Source organism: Zingiber officinale, chromosome 10A (assembly GCF_018446385.1).
Source record: "Zingiber officinale cultivar Zhangliang chromosome 10A, Zo_v1.1, whole genome shotgun sequence".
Lineage (NCBI taxonomy): Eukaryota > Viridiplantae > Streptophyta > Magnoliopsida > Zingiberales > Zingiberaceae > Zingiber > Zingiber officinale.
The window spans coordinates 96,218,883-96,240,588 of NC_056004.1; the positions used below are offsets into that span (position 1 = coordinate 96,218,883).

Below are 21,706 nucleotides of genomic sequence, written 5' to 3' on the forward strand. Positions count from 1 at the left end.
TTTTCTCTCTCTTGAAATTGCTATTCCTGTTTGCATCCATTATCCATGGTACACATTCATGTCTTATGAATGGATTGAGTTTATGCAACTTTACAATGCAATTGTTAGTATGCAAAAAGTTTGGTCAGAGAATCGACACTCGTGTTTTTTTAGTAATCTAAGTGTACACCAGGCTTTGTCCAACTAATTCTCCAGGTAGATAATCTTTTCTTAGTTCGTTTATCGAATAAATTTGAATTATAATTTATGGACACTCAAAAGTTAACCCACCGAATATTCATTGAGAGATTCAAACATGTACATTCTTTTTTGAACCTTGTAATTGAATCTGTTTGAGGAATTTCATACGATAAGTCAATAACTAGTATAACTCTGTGGGTTTATTTATTTATTTATTATTATTATTTTTAATTGGCCTGTCCGATCTCACATAAATTCTTCACCGGCTATCTTAGTAAATTGGTGTAATATATATATATATATATATATATATATATATATATATATATATATATATAGTAGTTCATTTTGACGGTCAGCTTTTTCGGTCCGTTATCAGATATCTAATCTAGTTTAATCATTGTGGCAAAAGACGAATACGCTCGTCCCCAGCGTCCTCGTCAACCTGTTTCAAGTCAACACGGAGGAGGTAAATTATGGGTGGTTACTAGCCTTTGGAATATTGACTAACATATAAGGGAGGTATTTATTTTGATTTTATCGAGATTCGAACCCCAGATCTTATTGTGACAACATCTCATGCGCTAATAGCGGCCGTGGGTTAAATCTGCATTGCTGTTCAATTAAAATTGATTATAACACATCATCGTTATCCTTTTATTTTATTTTATTTTTAAAAATCTGATTTGATTTAATTAAAATTTATAATCGATATCAATAGAATAAATTAAAATAATTAAGATTTTTTTTAAAAAAATTAAAATATCGTAATCGAATCGAATTTTTGAATTAAATGAGTTGGTCAGTCATTTAGGTTTACTTGAGATGTTATTGACCGGATCAACTCAGGGTTAAAAATTAATTTATTTTCCATTTCAAAATATATTTTAGAATGTTAAAATCATCCAACTGCTCTTTCAAAAAATTAAAATGTTTTTTGGAAAATATTTGTTTTATTCTGAATTTATTTAAAAATATGATTTATTTTGATATGTAACAAAGGTTGGTTCACTTAAGCTGTTTTTAAGTTACGTTAAGAAAGGTAAATTATCGAGTTAGTTTTATAATTGATGGTTAAGTGATTAGAAGATAGGAGGAGTTTTTTTAAGGTAGGCATCCCTCGAGAATTGATTTTGGCTCTATTATAATAAAATATAATTTATTTTGAAGAAGATTTATATAATCGATTTCGGGGTTCTTTTTGGATTATCTCATGCAAATTATAAGTGAGGTAAATCATGAGGTAATTTTTACTTTGGTCTTTTTAAAATTATTCAATATGATTTAAAAGAGAGGTAAATCATATATGTTTTAGAGAGACATGCGATGCATTTAATTTTATGAAAATGATGAATTAAATAACATTGAATTTAGGATGATCAGTTCAGTTTTATTAAAAAGTTTTATCGGTTGTCAGGATATAAATGAAAAGTACTCACAATTTATGATCTAAAAATCTAGTATTTTATAGTTATATGTCCTATTTATATAAAAGATCTTGATAAATACATTGTAGTTGGAATCATGGTATAGTGGGCAATGGTAGCAAAAGGTAAAATTCATCACCCTAGCAACTCCATACGATCGACCTTACGATTATATGTGAGGAGGTAAATCAGAAAGTTGTAGTTGGTCAATGCGGAGGAGGGTTTTTTTCCTCGACTTTACTAAGGGAGTGTTTGGTTCTTTCTTAATAATAGGAATCGGAATAAGAATTATAGTATTGTGGAATGAGAATGAGTATGAGCATGAATATCACTTTTAAAGGCAATATTTGGTTAGTTGAATATTTTCTATCGGAATAAATCAAATTTTTTTTTTTATCCTTAAAGGAAAATAAGAGAAAAAAATAGATGTGAGAGAAAAATATGATGAGTGAGAATGATGAGAGAGAAAGTGTGATGAGAATAAATGAAAAGAGGGAAAGTATGATGAGAGAAAATGAGAAAAGAGAGTCTAATGGAAGAGAGCATGATGAGAGAAGATGAAGAGAAAATATGATGAGAGAGAAAGTATGATGGGAGAGGATGAAGAGAGAAAAAGTGTAATGAGAAAAAATGAAATGAGAGATTATGATGGAAAGATCGAGGAGAGAGAAAGTATGATGAGAGAGAAAACGGTATGAGAGAGAAAGTATGATGAGAAAAAAAGAGAAAGCGAGTGTGATGTGAGAGATTGATGAGAGAGAAAGTATGTTAAGAAAAAAAAGGGAGAGAGTGCGATAGGAGAGATTGAGGAGAGAAAGTATGATGAGAGAAAAAACATGATGAGAGAGAAAGTGTGTGATGGACGAGATTGAGGAGAGAGAAAGTATGTGATAAAATAAGGAGATAAAATGTATGATGAGAGAGAAAGTGATATGAAAGAAAAAATTAAATGAGTATATTTTGATATTTGATATTAAGGGAGAAATTTTAGTTTTAGGTCAAGGGTATTTTTGGAAAAAGGAAACATTTTGATGGTTGAAAATATAGTAATGACTCATTGAAGGGGGACATGAGAATGAGTCATTACCCAATTATAAAGATTTATTTCTTTATTTGTATTTTCATTCATGTAATCTAAATATTAACAATGACAATAAATAATTACTATTTTCATTCTCCACTCTTATTTTCTCCCTAAAATTCAAACATTTACTTATGATAATAATTCTACTTCGTACTAACTAACTCAATTTTACCTTGGACAAGATCTAGTGGGCAAGGCAGTTTGATGTCATGAGATAAGTTTTTGTTGTTATCGTAAATAATTTATACGTTTTCTATGAAAATTTGGGGCTAAATAATATTTTACCGGTCGTCAGGCATTCTAAAATATATTTTCTGCAATCAGATCTCCTATTAATCAGTCGATTAACTCGATTCGAAAGCCATCCGGTCCGGTTCGGTCCATTTGTTAGGCAACGGCAACGGCGGCGGCGAGTTCAACCACCGACGCTGCGGCGAGCACAAGGCGGTGCAGTTATCCTTCGCAGTCTCCCCTTCCTCTTCCCTCCCTCCTCTCTCTCTCCGATCGCTTCTCTTCCTCCTCAGCCGATGCGTTCGAACAATTAGGGTTCGCCGATGACGAATGCTTTCCGCCGGCTGCTCCTCAATCACCGCCGCTGGAGACATCTCCCCTCGCCTCGTAACCCTCCTTCCGGTCCCTTTTCTTTCTTTGACTCGCTCTCTCTCTCTCTTATCGTAAGAATGACCGTTTTTTAGATCTTTGTCGTCGGCCCGATTCCTCAGACTGCTCGCTGATTAGACCCTCAGATGGCCTCCGGATCGGGAGTTCACGGCCGTTTCTTCTGATTCGGCAGTGAGTCTTTGATGCTTTAACAGTCTGTTTATCGGTTCGTGTGTGATTCACTTTGATTGAGTTTCTAGGTTTTCCACTGGCTTCACGAGTGTCCATGGGGAGAGGCCGTCGGCGGAGTACGCCAAGCGGCGTAAGGAGTCGTTGGAGACGGAGTTTGGGCACATCCTCGGAGCCCACCGATCCGAGTCCTGGTTTTCGTATCATCGGTTTGGTCCCTTCTTGGCGCTGTATAGAGCGGCGATCATTTCCTTTTACCTGGCCAAACTGACCGTATGGCATTTCTTTGTCCGAGATATAAGGAAGCGAGCTGTCAAGGTGAACCAGTCATCCTCTATAACATCTTTTTCATGCTGTTTCCTAATTAATCGCAATTCATAAAGAGATTCAGCTTTTTTATCTGTTTTTTTTTAAGAATTCTAAACTGAACATTGCGTTTTTGTGTAGTGGAAGCTTCCCAAATTTTATACTAGTTTTACTAATCTTAATCACACCAATTTTGCCTTCTTTCACCTCTGTTTGATATGTGAATATAAATTAATGCACATTGAACAAAATATTTGTTGTGTATAAAGATTTACTCTTTAGCTTATAGGAATGACTTAGAGATGAAAATGGGAATACAACAGCTACAGAAATGCCTGTAATGCTTCCTGCATATTAAACTGAGTTTATGTTGTGTACAAGGATTCAAGAACTTATTTGCAACCTGTAGAGAAACGAAGATGAAGGGTATGGTGTGCTTTGATCACTAATGCTAAAAAGAATGACAAGGGAGATATCAATAATTCTTGGCAGCAATCAGGCTAAGTGCATATGTGTGTAACTTTGGCCATAAGTTGGGTCAATACAAGTAATTTGAAGTTAGTGTAGAAGTGTTTATAGATGGATCATGTTCAACCCTAAGTCAGTTTCTTGGTATTGTGGTAGATTGAATAATGCTATAGTTTCATTGTCTAATTAAGTTTTTTAGACTCTATATTCAAAATATCAATGAAATGGATGATCTACATTATCGGTTGGACCAGTACATAGTGCACACAATACTGTACTATATTAACAGAAAATAATTATTTTTATAGTGTAATATATCATACAATGTTGTATCAAATAGGAAACACTGTCTACTATCGACTGCCCATAATTGGATGTCTTACTACCTCCTGTTCAGTAAATAGCAGTCTTACTACCTTTTCACGAGTAAATATTAACTCTACTACCCGGTATTGTATATTTAGGCCAGTCTTATTCATAGCAATTTATTTTTGGGAACGAATAAGTGAGTAAAGAGATGATGGAAAGAATTTTGTGTATGGTTTATCTTGGTGACTCATATCTTTTCACCGAGCTTAATTTTGACCTGGATAAAACTGAAAATCAGTAGTAAATAATCTGCAGGTTGTTTTTATATACTTGTTTGTTGTCCATATTTCAATGTATATATTTTTTTAAATTTCACTGGAAATTAGTTTAATTATATTTTACTTTTTTTTTTTCAGTTTAGGGAGGCTCTCATTAACTTAGGCCCTTTCTATATCAAGGTAATCCACTTAAATTTTTTTTTTTCCTTCCATTCATATAATCATTTATTTGTCTTCCTCATTCCTATCATGAATGCCTCTTATTAGGCATCCATGAATATTGATTGTCAAAGTTAACTTCACTACTGAGTTTATTGATTATATAGAAAAGGGCATTTCTATTATTGTCTTTGTGCAGAAGTTTTCTGGTTAATGATATCCATTTTGTCTACATGCCTGTAACTGACAACTACATCACCTTTTGTACAAAATTATCTGTAGTAGAGGATTGGATAATCTTTTAACAGCTTGATGACAGCTGCTCAGGATCGTTTCTCAATTTTGTAAACATGATTAGTATTTTCTATTTCTAACCTTACAAAGTCTGATCTCAATGACTGGCTTGGATCCTTGTACAATAATGCTTAGTCTATTAACCAATTATAATGAATTAAGTGTGGTTTTTCAGACTCGTGTTTTTTGACTGGTGGTACTAGAATTTCAATATTTTGTTTATTAATGTTTTTTTTTTCGAAAAATTGACAACTACCATAGCATGAATTATGAGCATATTACAATAGATAACTTTTTGATCTTAGATAACTGGCTATAGTGTGATTCTTTGTTATTATATTCTACGAACCCTGTTTCAGGAGTTTGATCATTTGTTTGAGAAGTATATAGGAAAAAAAAATTAAACTGCTTGTCTGATGTATGGCAAAATTATTGAAGAACAGAGCTAGCTTATTCTTCGGATAACTGTGCTTGCTTGTGCAACTTGACCTTCCTAGATATATATGATATGTGTGGTTATTTTTTACATCCAATCTTGCTTGTGGCAGGCTGAATTTCCTATAAAACAGGAACTGGAGTTTATTTATTTATTCCTTTTGTAATTAACTAGTTTAAACATTGGATTTTGCATTTTATATCTTTCAGCTGCTTGTCAGGCCATGATGAACTTTAACACATTATTTGCATACTGTGGAGCATGTAAATAGCTTTTGTATTATTTTTCCTTTTTTGCAGCTTGGGCAAGCACTTAGCACACGCTCTGATATATTACCCAGTTCTTATTGTCAAGAGCTTTCCAAGCTACAGGTATTTAGAAGCCAATACATTTACAGAAATAAATCAGTGAACTTCAACTTTATGCATCTGATTCTGAATTACTTAATGAGTCACGATACAACATATTTATGCTTGTGAACGCTAGCAGATGATTAGGCATGGGCATGTCCTACGGGAGACTTTATATGGTTTAGTAAATAAGCTTGAAGCCATTATGCGTCCTTGTTATTCTAACTCTGGTGTTTGTACTTTCATTTAACATTTCTTAATCTGTATTTGATTTTATTTTTTAAATTCAGGATCAAATACCGCCATATTCTACTATTGATGCAATCAAGTCTATTGAATCTCAGTTGGGACTTCCAATTAATCAAACCTTTGCAGATATAAGTCCAAAACCAATTGCAGCAGCATCCTTGGGCCAAGTTTATAAAGGTTAGCAATCTATATCGATGCGAATGTCTTTGTTAACTCCCATTATGGAGCTCTAAATTTTCTGGAATCTCTGAGGTTAAACACATCCCTTTGATATATCAAGTCATGCAGCTCATCTACATTCTGGGGAGCTTGTGGCTGTCAAAGTACAAAGACCTGGCATGAGTTTCTTTCTGACCCTTGATGCGCTATTGTTTCATATGATTGGGGGGCAATTGAAACGTTTTGCAAAGGCTCGCAAAGATCTCTTGGTAGCTGTCAATGAGATGGTTAGCTCAATCCTTGTTACTTTGTATTCATTTCCACTTATCGTTTCTGATGTTTCTATGTGTCTTTGATTTTTGTATTCTCCTTTAGGTAATCTCTTGAATAAGTTTGAGTGCCTATACTGAAATTGAGATGTTAATTTGGCAGAAGTCTCTAAATGGACTACAGAACTTTATTACTCGATTGCAATTGTAACTATTTAAAATTACTGACAGGGACTGACATTGCTAGAATTTTTACTTGGATCTTCTTTCCTCATGTTCTAAATTCCCTTTCTGAAAGGCGCATTGCAACTTTCATTCCTGAAGGGTGTGACAGACATAGTCAGGGATTCTTTAAATGGGAGATTTAGTTAGTAGTTTTTTTTTTTTAAAAAATAAAAGGATGTTTAGATTTATTTGGGGGTTCTTTTAGATTAAAAAAAAAGGTTGTTTAGATTCATTTGGGAATTTGTTAAAAGGTTTAGGTAATTAAGTGGTACTTTTACAAGAACTATCCTCATTACCTGCCTACAAAAGGTTAAGATCCCTTGTATTGGGTCTTTTTTGAATTAATAATATTTTACTATCTTGGTGAGTTGAAATGTTCCTTGTGCTACATCAGTGGTTTTGTGAAATTTACTAACACTAAAACTACAGACATTCAACAAATCCAAGGACGTGGCTAAACCTAACCAAGAATTGCAAAATTCAAATTTTTTTATCAACCTTGGGCTTCAGTTTTTTAGATTTTTGGGGTTGAGTTAATTTCCATATAAAAACTCAAAAACACGATTTAACAATAAAATCTAATTGAAGTTCCTTTTTAGAAATATAAAGTTTAAAAATTGTTAAAACTGTACCAGACCCTAGTTGATCCTAGTTTCTAACAAAAAGCTATTATTGAATAAAAAATAGACTACTAAAGTAATTTCTTAATACTGGAATAACCTGAATCCCATCTTTGCCAGGGCAAAATCTATTCTGATCACTGTAGGGTCACTTTCTCTTCCATTTCCAAAAGTCAGATCTTGGTTTCTATTCTATATTTTGCAATCACAATAGACTAAATATTCGCTAATCATGATGCTTGTTTATTTGGCTCTTCTCAGAAAACCTATAAGTTAAGGTTAGGAAAATCTAGTCATTAAACAAATGGGAGAAGAAAATAATCTTGATGACATAAGAATATAAGATAACTATATGATAAAGGATATAACTTATGGCTCACTTTTAGTGTAGATTTCTTGCTTATGTATTACAATTTTCTGCAGGATAGCCTTGCTGTTATATTGTTGCCTATAACATGCTTCTGATCTGGTCTGACAATAAACAGGTTAGACACATGTTTGATGAAATTGATTACATCCTGGAAGCACAAAATGCGGAAAGATTTGCTTCCCTCTATGCATCAAGTAAGTTCAGAGCAGTTTCATTTTACCTTTTTCTTTTTCAGTTCAAGCATTTGCATAATTAGATCTTTTAAACTTGAACAATGTTTTATTATTTTGACCCAAGTTTAGTTGGCATGGACACTATTTGGGTGTCTGTTGGTTATAACAAAAAAAGAATTTGAGTGATGCAACTGTTACATTGTGTTTACCGGAAGATAAAACTCAGAATTGTTAGGAATGTTTTCACTATGAAAGCATTCAATACATAATGGGATTAATTAATAATATCAAATAAATGTATTAATGAAGTATAACTTAATATATAAAACGTCGGTGTGATTTTGGTTCGATGAGTCCTAAAGGAACTTTGTGTTGGATCGAAAAGAATTTAGATATCTCCACAATGGTATGATATTGTCCACTTTGGGCCTAAGCCTTCATGGTTTTGCTCTTGGGCTCTCTCCAAAAGGCCTCATGCCAATGGAGATATCTTTTTCTCTTACAAACCCATGATCTTTCCCATGTGTTTTCAATGTGGGACTATGTTTGCAACCTTGCAACCCCAACAATCTCCCCCTCAAACAAAGGACCACAAGCTTCCCACGTCCGATCCTCGACCCATCAGGTCTTCCTGCCCCTCGGTCCACCCGACCTACTAGGACTTCCTTGCCTAGCCGCAACTAGGACTTTTCTCGCCCCTCGGTCCACTCGACCTACTAGGACTTCCTGCCTGGTGTCTGGTCCTCTTGATCCGAACATAGGAGCCCCCATTTTCTTTGTTCGAGGTCAATATTGTACCCACATGTCTCAATTAGACCATAGCTCTTGTGCACAGTCGACGGTTAAACCTTCTGGCAGTCCGGACTCTTATACCAATTGTTGGTCCAGTGGGGCCGGCAAGAGGGGAGGGGTGAATTGCCTGCAATAAAAAATTACCCTCCTCAAGGCTTTCAACTCAAAAATAAAAGCAACAATTAAATAAAGTAACAAAAAGAAGGGAGACAGGAAATTTAACTTGGTTACAACCCAGGAGGTTGCTAATCCAAGGCAGTCGAACAGCTTTACTAGAATGTCTCCTTCACTGTAGGCGGAGAAGCCTTTTTTACACACTAAGAACGTTCAGAAGTTGCTAGGAACTTAATACAGAGTTGATTGAATACTTCCTAGCTCCAGGGGCCTTTATATAGCTCTTGGAAACTCTATCTCGAGTCTTGAGGGCGCCTCCAAAGGGGTTGAGGGCGCCTCCAAGAGGTTTGACCGGATAAAGTTTTATCCGATTGCAAACGACCACTTTGGCCAGGTCTGAGGCGCCTCCAATGCCCTTGAGGTGCCCAATTGTTGGATCGAAAAAAATTTAGATATCTCCACAATGGTATGATATTGTCCACTTTGGGCCTAGACCCTCATGATTTTGCTCTTGTGCTCTATCCAAAATGTCTCATGTCAATGGAGATATCTTTTTCTCTTACAAGCCCATGATCTTTCCCATGTGTTTTCAATGTGAGACTATGTTTGCAACCTTGCAACCCCAACACTTTGTCCATCCTCTTGCATCAACTTTTGAGTTTTTATTGCATGCCCCTTCTCTAGAGTTTTGCTGCTGATTGCACCTGTTGCCGAATTGTTGACCATCATCATACTGTGAGCTTCATTACTCACTTTAAATTTCGAGCCAATCCTCTGTGCATTATGCCTCTCATCCTTACTGTAAAGTATTCTGTCCATAATCCATATACACGTGCCTTGTTTGAGGCTGTCTCATGCCCAACTAGAGCTTTGTTGCCAATGCCTTGTTTGAGGCTTCACCTCATGCGCCAATAGAGATTTATTGCCAATTGCATTTATTGCTAAATTTATTGATTGTCATTGTACTTACAAGCTTTGTTGGTCACCTTAGCGTCTTTGCTAAGCCTTCGTGCATTTTTCCTCTCATCCTTGCTGCAAACCTCACATCCCACCTGGACTTGACTTTATCATCGATTTTTCCCTCTTGCTTCCTTTCCTGCTTTTGTGGTATTTGTGTGTGATAGAAGGTAATCAACTTAACTTGATAGAAAATGACCAATTTGTTTGATTCTTGGTTAGTTGCATTTACTTTTCTTGTATTATTAGCCAAATGTGAGGTGCTTCTGTCAGTATTGATGGTTCTAGAATGCCGCATAGGAGTGATCATGAAATCAGTAAGCCTTGGAACATCTATTATCACTTCCAAGTTGTATTACACATAATGTTTTTACCTTAGATCCATATCTTTCCTTTATCTATTTTCATCCATTTTGTGATCGAATGAATATATCATGTCAAAAGTAGCTAATTGACATGCCCAATGAAAATGCTAGATCGTGATGATGCTGATACTGAATCCTTCACTTGTGTAATACCGTGAATGGATAGTGCACATATCACTTGATGAATTACCTCTTATCCATTTCATCACAGGGGCTCTTTTATTGATAGAGATGGTTGTTACAATCCGATAACTTGAGGCACATGCCAAGCTAATATATTATTCCCACATTACTTTGACTACATTGGGGCACTACAATAGTGGTCATGTTGCATACCTATATTAATTGCTCAAATACAAAAGTTCAATATAGTTTCTTACACGATTTATTTAATAAATTTCACGTTTCTTTGATTCTTTTTAATTATGACATTTATTTTCTTATCATTCTGTGTTTTATTTGCTAAATTTATTTATTTATTCTGCATTATCCATTTCCTTACATTTAAGTGTTGCTGATACTTTGTTTCTTCCATGGCTTAGAACTTCTTGCTTTGTTTATCCAACTTCAGCTTATGATGACAGCTAATAGTTATGATAATCCTAGAACAGAATCCATCAAAGTTCCTAAGATCTACTGGAATTTCACACGGAAGGCTCTGCTTACAATGGAGTGGATAGATGGAATCAAGCTGACAGATGCTCATCGTATAAACAAAGCTAATTTGAATCGGAAACAGTTAATCGATCAAGTAATTCTGAGCATTCTCTATTGTCATTTCTCTTTGATTGTTTAATTCAATTGCATATCCTGAAGAGGAAATTTGAATCTGTACTTTTTGATGCTTCATAATATCCCATATTTCATTCCAGCAAGAAACCATATATGGGATGATGCATGGGGTTATTATATCCCAGTCAAATTAGTTGTTTATATATCATTGCATAACACACTTTCAATGTAGTTTAGAGCTGTATGGACGAAAGAGACGAAAGTAGAGTGCACTGATTTTTTAATGTTCATATAAAAACTATTGAAGGTACTCTGTATTTATGATACCTCTTTGATTTAACAAAGTAGTATTTCTAATGCAATCAGAAAATTATATCCATAACCTTGTACAAAGAGATGTCGTGCATTTATGTTGTCTTGAATTTATAGTATAAACATCACTCATTTTGTTTGCCACAGTGTAACCTCTGTACGATTTCACTTAAAATTTTCATTGTAAGGACTCTCATTATCATGCATATTTATTCTTCTTTTCCATATAGTGGTATGATAGGGGTTATAACATGCTAGGGCTGAAAATCTTCCAGTGTTAAATTTTTTGTAGAGTTATTTTCTTTCCTTTTTTCTTGATTCTAAAGCCTGAAAATAGCTTTGGTCAGTGCAGAGCGGACCTTAGAGGTGGGCTTTTAAACACTGGCCATCACTTGGTGTATAACTACCCAACTAAGTCTATCCAAACAAAGTGTTTTGATTAAATTTTAAAAATAGTTGTAAATGCTTAAACAACATTAAGATACATATATTAATATTTTCTTGTTGGCCACCCTTCTAATTGCTATCAAACATACATGGAGAATGGAACTTATCCATTAAACATGCTAAAGTACAAACTGTGGTTTGGTGAAGCCTTGCCAATCATTATTAAATCTGATGAGGTTAGTTCATGTTGGGAGAGGAAAGGATGCCTCATGAGTATCAACACATCATAGGAATAGATTTCACACACTAGTCATTTACTCCTATTAGATCAGTCTATTTTCTCTCTTAATTTTAACTTATCGTCTTATGCTAATATTTTTACCAACTTCAGGGGCTTTATTGTTCATTGCGACAATTGCTTGAAGAAGGATACTTTCATGCTGATCCTCACCCTGGAAATCTTGTGGTCACTGAGAGTGGATCTCTAGCATATTTTGATTTTGGTATGATGGGTGAAATTCCCCGCCACTTCCGTGTAGGACTTATCCAAGTGGTGAGCTACATTATATGTCACTACTAACAAATCACTAGTTCTTGTTTGTCCAGCGTCTATAATTTATTAGCGGATTCTGGAATTTACGATAAGTTCAATGAGTTGATACCTTATGCAAGTGATATCTTAGATCATGTGTATTGTGTTACATTAGAAATTTCTCTTGTTACTTGTTCAGAAATTATATTGTTAATGTGTTTGATTGCTTTGAGATGGTGTTTATCATTTTCACATGGAATTGCAGTTACTGGTGTGATCTGAAGTTTTTTTCCTAGTTTGGAATATACTTTAATCAGATCTGTGTTTTGTTTGTTTATGTTTGTGTTCATGTTTCCTAAAATCTTGTGAGCTTAGGTCACCTACTGTAACCCTTGGTTTTAGATTCAGCATGATCCTAGTATCGTGCTCAAATTGATCAACTAATCTATAACCTCTTTGTAGTAAAATGTTCAATTCATCTTAACTTTCAGTGGGAAATGGGATATGTTGGTTGAATAATCACACATTTTAGACCCTCCCCGCTACATAACACCATTCACAGATGCAAATGCCATAGCTAGATCTGTGAATGCCTTTGCTGCTATCATTAGTACCCTTCTAATGTTAGCACCAAGTTATGGCATATTTGAAAGTGCTGGCACAAGCAAGAAGATTTTAAAAATTATTTATTATTGTGTGGTTGCCATATAGAGGATCCTATAACAAATGCCAGATCAGTTTAGTTATTGGTAACTACTGGGAAATTAGGACAGCCATAAGACAATAGAGTTTCTAAACCAAGTGATCCTGTCCGAGTCGCTGAATCGACGGACGCTGGGCACGTGGCGCTCTCCTCTATCTCCGACCAGCTGCACAGACCTCCGGCGAACCTGCACAGAAGTCGGGCCGGGGAGGGGTCCCCGGCGACGACCCTCCGACGCTCAAGTCAGGCAAGAAGAAGACGATGAAATAGCTCCGAAGATCAGAGTTTTCATACCTCCGGCGAAGTCTGCGGGCTCTTATATAGAGCTCTGAGGAGGCTGATGCACATACACTGAGGCACACACGTGTCCTCAGCCCATACCCAGTATGGGCTTGTCAGAGGAGCTTGCCTGACCCCTTACTGCTACAGTCCGAGCACGTCTCTGATGGGACAGCATAATCTTCTGATAAGATAGCATAATCTTCTGTCTTGTCATTCTAGCCCTTCTGTTTCCGCACCGAGCGGCATGCCGCTCGGCAGTCCCATCACGTCCGACCGGACTAAGGTATACGTCCGTTCGGGGTATTCCTGGCCATGTGCTCTGGACTGTTCGCAGTGTTGATACTTTATTCCTTCGGCCGAGCGGGCCATCCGCTCGGCACTACTATACTGTTCATCATGAGCGTCGGAACCCCGACTTCCCGCCGGGGTGTATTGCTTCCGCTCGGAAGCTTCAGCAGGTCGTCACCATCATTATCCGCTCGGCCAAGCTTCTGGTTGGCCTTTTACCTTTCGACCTCCACGTGGCGTTGACTCTACTAAATGGGGACTCCCATTCTTACTGCCAGATCACTTGCCTCCCCTTCAAGTCTAGTCGAAGGAGGCGATTAGTCCGACTGACTGGACTATTGTTTCGCCGAACGGCTCTTCCAGGAAATCATTATCCGCTCGACCGATGAGGCGGTAATTACGGCCTCCGTCAACGCCATCGTCCCTCCTTTCTTGTGCTCGAAAGGGGATTTCTGTCGAAGTATTTTTGATAAGCGAGTCGAACGGCCGTACGTTGCCTTATCCTTCCGCTCGGACGTTTATAGACGCCGGCTTGTCTCTCGATATTTAACGTCGGAGCTCGACGGCGCGGATATTTATAGCCGGTCGGCGCGGCTCTCGATCTTTAGCGACGGGGCTCGTCGGTCTTCCGCTCGGACGTTTATAGACGCCGGCTCGTCTCTCGGTTTCCCGACCGGAGGGTTTATAGACGTCGGACCGTCTCTCGATTTTTAACGACGGAGCTCGTCAGTCTTCTGCTCGGGGATTTATAGACGCCGGCTCGTCTCCCGGTTTCCCGGCCGGAGGGTTTATAGACGCCGGACCGTCTCTCGATTTTTAACGACGGAGCTCGTCGGTCTTTTGCTCGGGGATTAATAGACGCCGGCTCGTCTCTCGATCTTTAACGTCGGAGCTCGACGGCGCGGATATTTATAGCCGATCGGCGTGGCTCTCGATCTTTAGCAACGGGGCTCGTCGGTCTTCCGCTCGGACGTTTATAGACGCCGGCTCGTCACTCGATTTTTAACGTCAGAGCTCGACGGCGCGGCTCTCGATCTTTAACGACGGAGCTCGTCGGCGCGGATATTTATAGCCGGTCGGCGCGGCTCTCGATCTTTAACGACGGAGCTCGTCGGCGCGGCTCTCGATCTTTAACGACGGAGCTCGTCGGCGCGGATATTTATAGCCGGTCGGCGCGGCTCTCGATCTTTAACGACGGAGCTCGTCGGCGCGGATATTTATAGCCGGTCGGCGCGGCTCTCGATCTTTAACGACGGAGCTCGTCGACGCGGATATTTATAGCCGGCGGCTCTCGATCTTTAACGACGGGCTCGTCGGCGGATATTTATAGCCGGTCGGCTCTCGATCTTTAACGACGGAGCTCGTCGGTACGGATAGCCGGTCGGCGGCTCTCGATCTTTAACGACGGAGCTCGTCGGCGCGGATATTATCGGGGCGGCTCTCGATCTTTAGCGACGGGCTCGTCGGCGCGGATATTTATAGCCGGCGCGACTCGATCTTTAACGACGGAGCTCGTCGGCGCGGATATTTATAGCCGGTCGGCTCTCGATCTTTAACGAGCTCGTCGGCGCGGATATTTATAGCCGGTCGGCCTCTCGATCTTTAACGACGAGCTCGTCGGACTTTTAGCCTAATTGGACGCGTTTACCGGCCGAACCAGGGTCTTGAATTGAGCCTTTGGCTCGTATATACTCCCACCGAGCACTGGGGCCTTCGTCGTCGAGCTTGGCTCGAATAATTACCTCCGGTCGGCACGGGGCCTTGATACTATACCTCCGAGCTGGGGCCTTCGTCGTCGGCGCTGGCTCGGATAATTTACCTCCGAGCACGGGGCCTTCAGATACTATACCTCCGGCAGCTCGGGGCCTTCGTCGTCGGCGCTTGGCTCGGATAATTTACCTCCGGCAGAGCACGGGGCCTTCAGATACTATACCTCCCATTTGAGTAGCTGGGGCCTCGTCGGCGCTGACTCGGATAATTTACCTCCGTCCGAGCGGCACGGGGCCTTCGATACTATACCTCCGGTGACGGCTCGGGGCCTTCGTCGTCGAGCGCTTGGCTCAGATAATTTACCTCCGGCCGAGCGGCACGGGGCCTTCAGATACTATACCTCCGGCTGAGCAGCTCGGGGCCTTCGTCGTCGAGCGCTTGGCTCGGATAATTTACCTCCGGCCGAGCGGCACGGGGCCTTCAGATACTATACCTCCGGCTGAGCAGCTCGGGGCCTTCGTCGCCGAGCGCTTGGCTCGGATGATAATTTACCTCCGGCCGAGCGGCACGGGATTTATCCCATCGAGCCTTTGGCTCGGTTAATTTACTCCCGGCCGAGCGGCACGGGATTTATCCCATCGAGCCTTTGGCTCGGTTAATATACTCCCGGCCGAGCGGCACGGGATCTTCCCATCGAGCTCGGGGCTCGGTTTATTTACTCCCGGCCGAGCGGCACGAGATTTATCCCATCGAGCCTTTGGCTCGGCTAATACACTCCCGACCGAGCGGCACGGAGTCTTCCCATCGAGCCTTTGGCTCGGTTTATTTACTCCCGGCCGAGCGGCACGGGATTTATCCCATCGAGCCTTTGGCTCGGTTAATATACTCCCGGCCGAGCGGCACGGGATTTATCCCATCGAGCCTTTGGCTCGGTTAATATACTCCCGGCCGAGCGGCACGGAGTCTTCCCCATCGAGCCTTTGGCTCGGCTAATACACTCCCGGCCGAGCGGCAAGGGATTTATCCCATCGAGCCTTTGGCTCGGCTAATACACTCCCGGCCGAGCGGCACGGGATCTTCCCATCGAGCTCGGGGCTCGGTTTATTTACTCCCGGCCGAGCGGCAAGGGATTTATCCCATCGAGCCTTTGGCTTGGCTAATACACTCCCGGTCGAGCGGCACGGGGTCTTCCCATCGAGCCTTTGGCTCGGTTTATTTACTCCCGGCCGAGCGGCACGGGATTTATCCCATCGAGCCTTTGGCTCGGTTAATACACTCCCGGCCGAGCGACACGGGAGTTTTTACTCAAGAAACTACAAATTTATGAGCAACAGAAATAATTGAAGAACTGACCTGCCGACCAGCAGGGGATCTGACCCAATTTCTTGACTCTCGAATACCCGTGGAGTGAGAAGAATATATATACTTGTCGAAACTCATCAAGGCTTCCTCGTCGGACCGATATCGGGGCAGGCGTTGCTCCCACTTGAATTCCGGTCGGACCCCCATTTTGCCCCCATTTCGCCCCCATTTCGCCTGTTGCTCCGGTCGGTCCGCTCAGCTGTGCTATCCGCTCAGCTTTAGCCTTCTGTTTCTGTTGCTCTACGAGCTTAGCTGCTCTTGCCTCAATTAGAGCGTCGGGCCTCTCCTGGGAGAGCATCACGGTGTGAGGTCATCCAGCCTCGTCCATCTATTCCGCTCGGATACAGGCGCGTTCCCACAGACGGCGCCAATTTGATCCTACGCTGGGCACGTGGCGCTCTCCTCTATCTCCGACCAGCTGCACCGACCTCCGGCGAACCTGCACAGAAGTCGGGCCGGGGAGGGGTCCCCGGCGACGACCCTCCGACGCTCAAGTCAGGCAAGAAGAAGACGATGAAATAGCTCCGAAGATCAGAGTTTTCATACCTCCGGCGAAGTTTGCGGGCTCTTATATAGAGCTCTGAGGAGGCTGATGCACATACACCGAGGCACACACGTGTCCTCAGCCCATACCCAGTATGGGCTTGTCAGAGGAGCTTGCCTGACCCCTTACTGCTACAGTCCGAGCACGTCTCTGATGGGACAGCATAATCTTCTGATGAGATAGCATAATCTTCTGTCTTGTCATTCTAGCCCTTCTGTTTCCGCACTGAGCGGCATGCCGCTCGGCAGTCCCATCACGTCCGACCGGACTAAGGTATACGTCCGTTCGGGGTATTCCTGGCCATGTGCTCTGGACTGTTCGCAGTGTTGATACTTTATTCCTTCGGCCGAGCGGGCCATCCGCTCGGCACTACTATACTGTTCATCATGAGCGTCGGAACCCCGACTTCCCGCCGGGGTGTATTGCTTCCGCTCGGAAGCTTCAGCCGGTCGTCACCATCATTATCCGCTCGGCCAAGCTTCTGGTTGGCCTTTTACCTTTCGACTTCCACGTGGCGTTGACTCTACTAAATGGGGACTCCCATTCTTACTGCCGGATCACCAAGGTATCATGGACATTGATAAGAAACGACATGGCTGCATATTATGATTATTAGAAGGCTTTGCAACGGTGGATTTTAGACCATAAATTATGTGTCCTTGAATATCTCATAAAGGTCCAGTGACTTATTAATTGGAGCAGATGTGATTTTGTTTTGAAATGAAAAATTGTAAATTATGGTACTAACAATTTCCTGTTTAGGTGAAATATCTGTAAAAATACAACACCAATGTCAAGGTGCAAAATAGGAGTTTGTCATAAATCCAATATCTTATGAATCATGAGATTTCGATAATCGGATATTTGCCTTTCATCTTTTGTTGTACCCTGTTCATTTTATTTTATTTTATTTTCTACATTGATCTTCACCTACAAGTTGTTTCCTTAGTATAAAATAGTTTTTCTTATACACTCTCTCTTAGTGTCTAACTCAAGCAATTATCATTACATATTCAGCTTGTACACTATGTCAATCGTGACTCATCAGGCTTGGCAAATGACTTCCTTTCCCTGGGATTTATTCCTGATGGGACAGATATTCAGTCAGTTGCAGATGCATTGCATGAATCATTTGGCGAGGAAGGATCTAGGCATTCAAATGATTTTCAGGTTAGTTTATCGTCTCATGGTAATAAAGTATACATGTATCTTGGGACCTTTATGTTCTTTAAAAGTTTCTTCTAGTGTTTTACTTGAAACTTTACTCAAGTTATAAGGTTAGAGAGAAACCAATCAAAAACTACAGTGGTAGGGGTCATGTGTAGTTTATTTATGGTTATCATCTTTTTTTGGATGCTATATTTTCTTCTCTCTGCAGGAAACGAATAATACTAGTTTGTTTAGTTTATTTGTGGTTATCATCTTTTGACCAATAACTATTATCCTAGTGTTGATTTTAAGATCTTAAGGAGAGTTGGACTTTTTAAATCAATCATCCTAGCTCATTTTGCTGACAATGGTTTGCGCATTCTGGGTCATATTGATGTAACCTATCATTCAAGAAATTTATTTCATCCATGCAACTATACTATGCCCTTGAACCTCGAAACTTTTTCTTGGGTCAAACTGGAAAGGCAGATTTGCAGGAAGAATGCACTCTATCTGCATGCAGATTCTGGTCCTGATTGTTAAATCATCAACTTAATGACTGATCCTCTTGAAGCAATTATTTTATGGAAAAGAATTTGCAATTCTCTGCAGGGGATAATGGATCAATTATATGATATCATGTATGAGTTCGACTTCTCTTTGCCTCCTGATTATGCACTGGTTATCAGGGCATTGGGGTCCTTGGAAGGGACTGCTAAAGCATTGGATCCAAGTTTTAAAGTCGTCGAAAGTGCATATCCTTATGTGATAGGGAGACTTCTTGCAGACCCAAACCCTGATATGAGGAGAATACTGAGGGAACTGCTTATACGAAGCAATGGCTCTATTCGCTGGAATCGGCTGGAGCGTCTGGTGAGAAGAAAACATGAACCCACGCTTTCTTTTCCTTGATTCTTCCTTCCTTAAAGCCTTTTTTTATTACTCTAATTACCAGATTATAAAGTAAAAAATAGTACTTAGTGCAGTTTTCATTGACACTTTTCTAATGTTGATTGGTGCCTTCAGATAGCAGCTATCTCTGAACAATCATCTGACACAGAAAATGAAGCCACTTTGTTGCGGAAAGGGTTTGACATGCATTCTGTGGTTGCTTCCACAGAGGATTTGTTCAATTTTGTGTTGTCAGAAAAAGGTTGGAGAGTTCGGGTTTTTCTGGTTCAAGATATTCTCAAAGCTGCAGACACTTTTATTAATGAAGCAGGGTTGCCATGCATGTTTGACAACCAAAAGACAATGGAAAGTTCTGCGCTCGAGGTTAGTCACTCCAACTATTAACACCAACTAAGTTTTCACCATGGTTTTGCTGGTAACCTTAAAGATCAGTATGAGTTTGAACATTCTTACAAACTACACTATCTGAAGTCCTGACCCCCCAAGTGATCTCATTGCATTTTTTCTTCTTTTCCTTAACCAACTATAGCTGAACCGTAGCACCTACCTATTGTATCGAAAACAAAAATCAAAATGTGGTACCTTAACCAAATCATGAGATCCACTATAATCTAACTATAACTTTTGGTGTGCCAATTTACAACAAAATCAAACTGTATCAGTTCAACTAAACTTTGACACCTAATATAATGAACTAGTAGCATTTGCTATAACCATATGCGACGTACTATAACTGACATGTAGCATCAATTATGATCAAACAGGTCATGTTACAAAGTTAAACTATGACATTATGTGCAACCAGCCAAACTAGCATGTGATTAGTGAAACAAGTGCCATTATATAAAAGCTGCTCCATATATTTAAACTTCATGTTCTTTTTTACAGTTTTCAGTTTAGAATATCATTGCCAATTATGGTCATTCAAAGATTTCAGAGTGAGATTTTGTAGCATCACTTTTTTTCCAAGTTTTTGTTTTCCTTTCAATTTCTTACACGGGCATTGCTTTTTTTATGTTGGCAGAAAGACACATTAGCGACAAGATTGGTCGATGGGTTTTGCTCCCTGAGGCGAGCTATTAGCTTGGCACCAGAAGCATGGGGTGCCATGTTTCTACGAACATTAGCGAAATCTAACACCCGCAGATTTCTTCTAGACATATTTTCCTCATTGGCAGTTCATTTTGGCGACAAGATACCAGAAACATTTTTTCTTTGCATATCTAAATTTATTCATTGGTTAGAGAAGGAAGATTGTTGTCAAAGAGATTCATAACTTCTAGTTCTACTCATTCAATTTTCACCAGAGTACCTTTTTGTGTTCGTATAGATATTGATTCACAATTTTGTTCCAACAACTGTAAGCCCTTAGGAAATCGTTTGCCCAGAACTTTTCACCAGCTATGTAATTTTTTCTTCTTTGTGCAGGCTGCTGAATGAGATATCTGGGTATAAACTGAGATACACATTCGTTACTTAATACGCCCAAGATTGTGAGTCTACAATATTCCTCATGTCCATTGCACATGGAGGTGTCAAAAAATGGATCTGATCCGTCAATCCGACCCAAGTTGACTTGGAAAATTCGGGTTAGGGTTGGCGATTTTCAGGTCAGGGATTTTTGGATTAGTTTAGGTTGTGCTCGGGTTGATTCGGATGGATCCGAATTTATGATTTAGGATTTTTTTAAAGTTAAATTAAATTTTATTTTGAAAATTAATATATTTTATGTGTATAAATAGTAGCATGTTAATATAATAATGATAAAATATTAAAATAAAAATAAAAAATAAATAATTATAAGAAAATCATTAAAAAAAGATTTTTTCGGTTGGGTCATTTGATTCATCTGAATTGAATTGACACTCCTACAGTTTGAATCATCATGCATGTGCATCATAAGCAAAGTATATGTTGCTCTTATCGAGTCTAATATTTTACTAAAACATAGTTTGGTAGATGAATCTTTAAATCTAAATGCCTCATAGGAGTTTCATTAACTCTTTTTGTTTTTTTTCCCAATTTTTCTGATTATGAAATGGTTTCAAAATTATTTTTTTCTTTAAAAGTTTTCAACCATTTACTCTCTCCCAAAGAGTATTCATGCAATTTCAAGACTCCATAATTTAAAAGGTGAAATGTTTTAGCTCGGTTTGATTGGCAGGATTAAATGAATTATGTGAATCAATTAGATCGAGCAAACACAAAAACGACCAATTGGATTTAGAGCATTCGAGCTCCCACTGTGACGTGGACTTGGCGAAAAACCTCCCTCCCATATTGGAGAGAGATTTTTTGATTAAAACGAAGAAGCGGCTCAGTCTTTTCATTTTTTTTATTTTTTTAATAATTAAAAAAAAAATCAAAAAGCCTGGTAATTAAAGTATACTTCTCATTTCAATGAGAACAACTGTTGTATG

The 21,706-nt window shown here is 39.5% G+C and overlaps 1 protein-coding gene across 1 annotated transcript; it reads left to right on the top strand.

Annotated features, from left to right (window-relative positions):
• The first annotated feature begins 2,860 nt into the window (after positions 1–2,860).
• On the top strand, positions 2,861–20,615 carry LOC122027308 (uncharacterized protein slr1919-like). The gene is made up of 14 exons (XM_042586244.1): positions 2,861–3,309; positions 3,387–3,483; positions 3,552–3,798; positions 4,980–5,021; positions 6,030–6,101; positions 6,371–6,506; positions 6,618–6,775; positions 8,088–8,166; positions 10,985–11,124; positions 12,196–12,357; positions 18,243–18,395; positions 18,987–19,247; positions 19,401–19,649; positions 20,311–20,615. Exons 1-14 carry the CDS (start codon positions 3,246–3,248, stop codon positions 20,560–20,562), a joined length of 2,112 nt encoding a protein of 703 aa, XP_042442178.1. The 5' UTR covers positions 2,861–3,245; the 3' UTR covers positions 20,563–20,615.
• Positions 20,616–21,706: the final 1,091 nt, after the last annotated feature.

Bases quoted from the DNA above. Each gene is read 5' to 3' on its own strand.
- LOC122027308 (XM_042586244.1), top strand. From the start codon at position 3,246: ATGACGAATGCTTTCCGCCGGCTGCTCCTCAATCACCGCCGCTGGAGA. The intron at 3,484-3,551 runs GTGAGTCTTTGA...TTGAGTTTCTAG, and splicing joins CCGTTTCTTCTGATTCGGCA to GTTTTCCACTGGCTTCACGA. The intron at 6,102-6,370 runs GTATTTAGAAGC...TTTTAAATTCAG, and splicing joins AAGAGCTTTCCAAGCTACAG to GATCAAATACCGCCATATTC.